The sequence below is a fragment of the Cebidichthys violaceus genome, unplaced genomic scaffold, assembly GCF_023349555.1.
Source record: "Cebidichthys violaceus isolate CVI_PGR_0920_01 unplaced genomic scaffold, fCebVio1.0.p SCAF_60, whole genome shotgun sequence".
Taxonomy (NCBI): Eukaryota; Metazoa; Chordata; class Actinopteri; order Perciformes; family Stichaeidae; genus Cebidichthys; species Cebidichthys violaceus.
In genome coordinates this window covers 1113890-1122813 of record NW_027176817.1, presented here as the reverse complement: position 1 = coordinate 1122813, position 8924 = coordinate 1113890, and the positions used below count along the sequence as shown (strand labels likewise).

The following is an 8924-nucleotide window of genomic DNA, read 5'->3' as shown; positions in this document are numbered from 1 at the left end:
TGAAGTACAAGTACATCCAGACAACCCGAGTACTGTAGTTCAGTAGAAGTCAGTTATGACCAGCAGGGGGCGTCCTTCTCCTTCATGCGGTTTGAAATCCCTGAGTGTTGACTGGAAGGAGCTCCGCTCCTACAAACTTTTTTATGTTAGTTCATTTAAAATGTTCTGATGAGAAGAAAAGATGAATAATGTTCTTAAAACGAATCAAAGGTTTCAGACATGAAACTACCTGACCAATAAATGTATTCATTCTGCAACAAACATTCAAAACTAAATTAATTCCATAAGCTTTTATTTACAAAATGTTTTGTTATCCAAGAAGTTTAATTAATAAGAAATAAAGCAAGTCAATAGAAAAATAATTACTTTTTAAATATAAATAAAAATTCTTTCATTACATTTTTGGATTTCTTTTCCCTCAAATTTAATTGAAAATAATTTTATTTAATCGTTAATTTAAAATGCAGATGACTACAAACATTTATTATACTAATGCGCTTAAGTACATTTTGAATAATAAACAAGGAATCCTTCACAATAAAGGAAAATAACTGTAAAAATTAGCATACAAATAAAACAAAACAATAAGCTTATATATTGATACAAAATATAAATAAACAAATAATATTTTTATTATAATTGATTCACAATCTACCATCAGTGTATAGTCACTACAATTATTAAGGTGATGTAATAAATATTAAATAAATATAATGTATATTATTCTACAGAATGAGTACTTTTAGTGCTTTAAGTATATTTTTATGTTGTTTTTTTTAACTTATTTTGACTCCTGGACAAAGTAGTTTTAGTAGTATTACTACGTTGTACTTTTGTCTTTAAGTATATAACTGTGATACTAAATAAAGGGGCGTGTCCTGTGATGAGGGCGGGGCTTCCTGCCTGCCAGTCCGTCCACAGGGTTTATTTCGCCCTCTGTCGGTGGGCAGGTTGACTGCTGCTGGTTTTTAACTCGATCTAAAGTCGAGTCGTTTTAACGAGTCTCTTCACTTCTGTCCCCGAACATCAGCTCCGTGTGTCGAACACGAAGAGTCCGGAGGAGCCGGTAGAGATCTCCCGGTGCTCGGAGCCATGTTCTTATAGGATTAACCGGAGGAACCTGCAGGTGAGCTGGTTTTTATCCGTTAACTTGATCCGTCTGCTCGGCTCCTGTAAGCGGAGAACAGACCCACACCAGACTGCACCGGGAAAACATCCAGATTAAAGGATTCCATCGACTTAAACACTCAAACACACACAGAAAGACTTAAAACACTATCATAAACCACGTGTCGGGATCTCATGATCATGTCGGCATAAACCCACAACACATAACGGTGATATATATTCATTTAAATTAAACTTTTAGCACCACTTCTCCTGTTATTTCTGCGTTCTCCGCGGAGAACATGAGCGTTGCGTGACTGCAGCAGAGAGCGAAGAGGGTGAAGCTTTACAGAGATTTATTTAAAAATAAATACATAATAGTTCATCACATTGCGCCGAAACTACCAGCAGAACAAAACAACTCTTTATCAACCAGTTTCAGTTGTGAGTGGACATCCATGCGTCATTAAACTGAAGTTTATCTTAAATTGACGAACATCTGGATGGAGTTTGTCAGATTGTTTAGTGAGACAAATGAAGGTGAAGAGCAGCTCAGACGTGTTTCACAAAGACCTGAAGTTCATCAGTCAAATGCATGAAATCCACCTGAATAAAGGAGAACACGAGCCGAGCCGAGCTAACGGACAGGTGTGTGACGGGCAACAGGCGGTCCGTCCCCGGCTGTGAGTCCTTTTGTTCGGCCTGAATGGAGCCCGGTTACCGGGGAGGACCGAGATAACGCTCCGTATTGTTCCATCCGGGTTACCGGGAGGTTACCGGGTGTTTGATCTGCTTTTGTTCCTGTTATCTTTGACTTTAGCTGCACGGCTTCAGAATCAGAACCAGAACCGTCTATTGACGATGCATAACATTAAACAATCAACACAAATAGAAACATATTGAGATGTACAATAAAATATTAAAGATGAAAGAAGAGTGAGGTCTTGGTCCTGAGGAACCTCAGAAGAAACTGTTCTTATGGCGTGAGGTCTTGGTCCTGATGGAGGTCTTGATTCTGATGGACCTCAGAAGAAACTGTTCTTGTGGTGTGAGGTCTTAGTCCTGATGGAGGTCTTGGTCCTGATGGAGGTCTTGGTTCTGATGGACCTCAGAAGAAACTGTTCTTGTGGTGTGAGGTCTTGGTCCTGATGGAGGTCTTGGTTCTGATGGACCTCAGAAGAAACTGTTCTTGTGGTGTGAGGTCTTGGTCCTGATGGAGGTCTTGGTTCTGATGGAGGTCTTGGTTCTGAAGGAGGTCTTGGTCCTGATGAACCTCAGAAGAAACTGTTCTTATGGTGTGAGGTCTTTGTCCTGATGGAGGTCTTGGTCCTGACGGAGGTCTTGGTTCTGATGGACCTCAGAAGAAACTGTTCTTGTGGTGTGAGGTCTTGGTCCTGATGGAGGTCTTGGTTCTGAAGGAGGTCTTGGTCCTGATGGAGGTCTTGGTTCTGATGGAGGTCTTGGTTCTGAAGGAGGTCTTGGTCCTGATGAAAGGGGCTCGGGTGAGAGGGGTCTGGTAATATGATACAGTTTCTGCCTCATCGTTTACATTGAAGTCACAGAAACAGTCCATTAGTAGATATTGATGAACTTTATAAACCAGCACATCTTTGGAGGATATTTATTTAATATGAATATCTCGTCAGATGGACAGTGAAGGAGATTTGAAAGGCGTGTTTGTTGACCTAAACAAAGATGGCGACCAGAAATGGTCAGCTGCTTGTAACCAGAGCTGAAGCTGAGTTTACCTTCAATCCTCTCAAATAACGATTGTTTCCATAATTTATTTTGTTAGTAGATTCACAATACAATTATTCTGTCTGTGTGTATCGTATTTTTATTTATATTTAGTTATTGTGGTTCTACTCTCCACTATGCTGCTGTAATCCTGTGCGTTCTCCACTGTGGGACTAATAAAGGATTATCTTATCTTATCAGTCGGTCTGTAAAGAGTCAGAAAATACAGAAAAATGTCTCAAAGTCCAGCTGATGTCTCTAAATCTGTCCAGAGATGTTCAGTTTAACACCGTTTAAAACACAGAATCTATATACATCTGTCTCTCTCTCTGTCTCTGTATACAGTATATTGAATGTATCATTGGATGTTGAAAACTTCATTTTCTGCCATTCTTAGCTCTCTGTTAGCTCTCTGTTAGCTCTCTGTTAGCTTTCTGTTAGCTCTCTGTTAGCTCTCTGTTAGCTTTCTGTTAGCTCTCTGTTAGCTCATTGTTAGCTCTCTGTTAGCTCATTGTTAGCTCTCTGTTAGCTCTCTGTTAGCTTTCTCATCCCATCCTTAGCTCTCTGTTAGCTCATTATTAGCTTGTTGTTAGTTCTCTGTGATCTCTCTGTTCGCTTGTTGTTATCTCTCTCATCCCATCCTTAGCTCTCTGTTAGCTTGTTGTTAGCTCATTATTAGCTCTCTGTTTGCTCTCTGTGAGCTTTCTCATCCCATCCTTAGCTCTCTGTTAGCTCATTATTAGCTTGTTGTTAGCTCTCTGTGATCTCTCTCTGTGAGCTTGTTGTGAGCTCTCTGTTAGCTTGTTGTTAGCTTGTTGTTATCTCTCTCTGTGAGCTTGTTGTTAGCTCGTTATTAGCTTTCTGTGAGCTTGTTGTTAGCTCTCTGTGAGCTTGTTGTTGGCTCTCTGTTAGCTCTCTGTGAGCTTGTTGTGAGCTCTCTGTGAGCTTGTTGTTGGCTCTCTGTTGGCTCTCTGTGAGCTTGTTGTGAGCTCTCTGTGTGCTTGTTGTTGGCTCTCTGTGAGCTCTCTGTGAGCATGTTGTTGGCTCTCTGTTAGCTCTCTGTGAGCTTGTTGTTAGCTCTCTGTGAGCTTGTTGTTGGCTCTCTGTTAGCTCTCTGTGAGCTTGTTGTGAGCTCTCTGTGAGCTTGTTGTTGGCTCTCTGTGAGCTTGTTGTTAGCTCGTTGTTAGCTTGTTCTTAGAGAGCTCCATGCTCTGATGCTATCACTTGATGACCTGTGTGTCAGCGTTGTGTAATCTGAACTCATTTCTGCTGCTTTGTCCCAGTTTAAGATGAATAAGGAGGATTAAAGTCCACAGCTGGTCCTGGATCAGTTCTCTACTGGGACCTGGTCTTCATGGGAAACATCCTCCAGATGTTTAGAGACTATTATTGGATGTTTAGTCTCCTGACAACCGGAGAACGAGGGCCATGTCTAAATAACTTCTGTTATTATTATCATTATTATTATTGTTGTTGTTGTTGTTGTTGTTATTGTTGTTATTCAGATGTAACATTTTCAACCACATCACCTTTTAAATTAAACAGTTTAATACAGTTAACAGACATTTACAATCTACAGTAATCTATATCTATGTAGAAAAACAAGAAGTAAACCTCTTTACATGTGCTCATAAAATATATAAAACTAAATACAGCATAAAATATATAAAACTAAATACAACATAAAATATAACATAAAATATATAAAACTAAATATAACAAAATATATAAAACTAAATACAACTCTAAATATAACGTAAAATATTATATAATATAATAATCTATATTAACACAGTATCAGTATTGATGAGTCGTTTGATCAATAATCACTTTAATCAGAGATTTAATATGAAGAACAAACAAATGTTTATTTAAAATGTTTAAATATTAATCAAATTATGAATCAAAAGTCTCAAATACTGAGAATAATGAAGTTTGAAGATGATTAATAACTGAAGATGGAACAGTTTAAACATCCGTTGATGATGTCACTGATGTGTGTGTGTGTGTGTGTGTGTGTGTGTGTGTGTGTGTGTGTGTGTGTGTGTGTGTGTGTGTGTGTGTGTGTGTGTGTGTGTGTGTGTGGTTGCCGTGACGACGTGGTGATGTAACCGTACCTGTCGGGCAGGTGTGTTTCTGTGATGTCAGAGAGACGAGAGTCCAGTTCCTCAGGTGGTGTGTGTGTGTGTGTGTGTGTGTGTGTGTGTGTGTGTGTGTGTGTGTGTGTGTGTGTGTGTGTGTGTGTGTGTGTATTTAAGTTTGTTTATTAAATGTGAAGATTTGTTCTTTGTCAGAAACATTTAAAATAAACAAAACAAAATGTTTTAAAGATTCAAAAACATTTTAGTGTCAAAAAGGTCAATGTACTGGTAAAATAATCAGATAAATAATAATAATAATAATAATAATAATAATCTTTATTCTTTAGTAAACAGGACTTGTTCTACTTTCTACTGTTTTTCTACTGTGAAGTCGGAGTTCCTCATTATTTATTATAGAGCGCACACACTTCCTGTTTCTCTACTGAAATCCTTCGGTCCACCTGAGCTGTACCTGCAGACCGCTCCACTTCTGTGTTTCTTTGAAGCGTCTGAGGAGATAAAAGTCTGAACAAAGATCAGATTCTGAGGTCGTTTCATCATAAATGGACCAGAAGGCTTTGAATAGTTTAATATTTCTTCAGTTGGACGTGAACAGAATCAGAGCAGTTGATCAATAATAAACTGATAAAGAATCTTCATGACTCATTATGTTTATGATGCTGATGATCATTAAAGTTAATTATGTTTAAAAAGTTTTATCTCTGAAGATAAGAAACGTGTGAACGGAGATAAAATAAATATTGTCTTTATTGTAGAGGACCTCTTTTGAGTCTGATAACCTGGAGCTTTAAGACTTCTTCTTCTTCTCTGCCACATGTCAGCTGATCCCTAAGCCCCGCCCCCTGCCCCACCCCCACCTGTCTCTAATGAGTCATTAATTAGAGGCTTAAACTCGTCGACAACAAGCTGCTGCTGTAAATCCAGTCCTGGAGAGACCTGGATCCTCATAATCTGTCCCACATGAAGCACAGAGACCTCATTCCTACAGTCAGTCTGTGTGGATCCTCTGGACCTCACCTGTGGACCCACAGGTAAGCTCTCTGTGCTTCATGTGGGCGTCCTTATTATTATAATACGGTTTGTTCAGAGTTATTCAACATTTTCCTCAGTTTAGTCTCTTCTAGTCTCTTATGGTCTCGTTTAGTCTCTTCAGGTCTCTCCTGCTCTCTTCAGGTCTCTCTAGGTCTCTCCTGGTCTCTTCAGGTCTCTCCTGGTCTCTCTAGGTCTCTTTAGATCTCTTCTGGTCTCTTCTAGTCTCTCCAGGTCTCTCCTGGTTTCTCCTGGTCTCTTCTAGTCTCACCTGGTCTCTTTAGGTTTATTCTAGTCTCTCCTGGTCTCTTCCAGTCTCTCTTGGTCTCGCCAGGTCTCTTCTGGTCTCTTTAGGTCTCTTCTAGTTTCTCCTGGTCTCTGCTTTGAGAAAGTGGGTCATGATGTTTCCATCAGATCTAGTGGGTCAGGACCCCCCAGAGGGAGGTGGTCTAGTTCTCTCATCAGGGTCACTTCAGTCTGAACGACATCAGAGGCTTTTATTGTGAAACAGACGCTTTATTGTGAATATTTAAAAACAGGAAGTTAGTTTTAAATGGTGAGACAGAAACATGTTTATAAATAAAGTTTTAATTCATTGAATAATCATGTAGACGATGACGTCATCATAACGTTCATAGAAACCTGATGTGTGTGTGTGTGTGTGTGTGTATAATGTACTAGTATATGATGTACTACTATTTGATGTACTAGTACATGTGTAGGAGCTAGTTTATTTGTGACAGAGTTCAGTCGACCTCTTTAGTTTGTCTCTGTAGTGTGTGTGTGTGTGTGTGTGTGTGTGTGTGTGTGTGTGTGTGTGTGTGAATATAGTTTATGACATTTAGACTTTATCTTCCTCTTCTCTTCCTCTGAGTCAGATGTTCACATCAGTTCCTCTCAAGTCTCTAAATAAGAAGCTAGCTGGTTAGCTTAGCTTAGCTTCGCATTATTTATTGTTAAGCTTTTTAAAATCACAGATTGTACTAATTGAAAATTGCAACTTTTTTAAATATGTTATATTTCAATATATTAAATATACACATCATATAAACTAAAAGACGCATAAAGAACCCCAACATACAATGACATTCAAGGTGTATTAATCAAAAATACATTTATATAGATTATTATTATTATTATTATTATTATTATTGTTGTTGTTGTTGGCCTTCTTTAACATGCCATCCCTCTAACGCTACGTGTGATTGGACGGTTTGAGTCGAGTGTCACAGTTTGAGGATTAAAGTCGATTCAGTAGATTGTTATGGATTAAACTCAGCCAGAGGTGATGAGCTCTGTAATCTGGATCAACTCTGCCCAGTCTGTGTGGAGTAGAGAAGAGCTGGTTAGCCTAGCTTAGCACAAAGACAGGAAGCAGAGGGAAGCTGTTAGCTTAGCATAAAGAGTGGAAATGATCTGGCTCTTTTATCTGACCAGTAGCTCATCACATGTTCATGTTTAGTCTTCGTAAACTTCCTCTTTACATCTGTTAGACTTTGGACTTGATGAACTGTGAGTGTTTGTTCTTGTTTCACAGAAACGGGAACATGAACTAACAGGAAGTGTTCGTTGTTTACCTGAACACACCTGTTCTCTGGAACGACCTCAAAGTTTGACTTTAGTGGAAACACAAACATTAATAATGATATCAAATGTTAAACATTAAACAGGACTTCTAACTAACACACACGTTTATTTCACCCTTCAACAAGCTGCTGACCACCTGTATGTATTTATGTATGCATGTGTATATGTACATACATACATACATACATACATACATACATACATACATACATACATACATACATACATACATACATACATACATAAACAAACCTTCTCTCTTTGGTTTCTCCTCGTTGGTGAAGTCGCCGGCGTTGCCGTGGAAACGCCCCCCCGCCCTCGATGAGGTCGTCACACAAACACAGCTGTTAGGCGTCGTCATGGTGACTGTCGTATCAACACGGGTTGATGAAATGTGTCGTCAGCGTTCTGATTGGAGGAGAGAGGGTTTAAACGTCCGTTACACATGACGGAGCTTTATTTTGAAAATATAAAATAAATGTTGTTACAATAAATGAAGTGTAAAAAGCAGAAATTGACGCGAAACACAAAAAATGATGAGTCACTTTTTATAACATATTATACAAACAGAAGATATGTTTAAATATATAATATTATATGTTAATAGCTTTTATTGTGAAAAATCTTCCTTCCTTTGTCAACGTTCAAAAGACTAATAATGTTTGAGTGAAAGTATTCATAAGAAAATAAAATTAAAAACTAGTTTCTGAAATATCATCTTTAGATTTTATCATTACACGTTTCTGGAGTCTCTGTGGGCTCTCTCCTCCCTCAGCGAGGCCTCACAGGCTCCTCTCACACTGTGGTCGTCATGGATACACAGTCCAACATGGAGTCCTGGGAAAAGTAATCACAGGACTGTACATACAGTGAGAGTCATTAATCAGCTCTTATTTTGGCGTTTGGCTCCTCAGGAAGTGATGGTTAAACAAAGTGATGATGAAATGTAGTTCAGTTTTTATTGTTCATGTGTTGATGTCATATTATAATATTAATGATGATGACTAATAATAATAATAATCCAAAATTAATAATGCTATTGATGACTAACGTTAATCTTGTGTGTTTTCTTGCAGCAGGATGAACGGATATGAATCTCCAGCTCTCGGCTCCTACGACTCACAGACCAAGTCAGTGCTTCACCAGATAGCATGTTAGCTTGTCTGTTAGCATCTCTGTGGTGTTGTTGAGCCAAGTGGTAGATTTGGAACATGAAGTCTGTTGTCTGTCAGAGGAGGCGGAGCCTCCAGAGTTAATGTCTGTTCCTCTGTCAGAGGAGGCGGAGCCTGCAAAGTGAACAACTGTTCCTCTGTCAGAGGAGGTGGCGCCTGCAGAGTGAACTGTCTGTTCTGTCAGAGTAGG

The 8924-nt window shown here is 38.9% G+C and overlaps 1 protein-coding gene across 4 annotated transcripts in view; it reads left to right on the top strand.

Moving 5' to 3' along the window:
* The first annotated feature begins 5893 nt into the window (after window positions 1–5893).
* Window positions 5894–8924, top strand: part of eps8a (EGFR pathway substrate 8a, signaling adaptor) — a 22592-nt gene continuing 19561 nt past the window's right edge. For 2 of the 4 annotated variants that reach the window (XM_068734004.1, XM_068734001.1), the window contains exons 1-2: window positions 5894–5977; window positions 8639–8692. In XM_068734004.1, coding sequence (XP_068590105.1) covers window positions 5907–5977; window positions 8639–8692 — 125 coding nt within the window. In that variant the 5' untranslated portion in view covers window positions 5894–5906. The remainder of the gene's footprint in view (window positions 5978–8638; window positions 8693–8924) is intronic. The other 2 variants (XM_068734003.1, XM_068734002.1) reach the window with 1 other exon arrangement.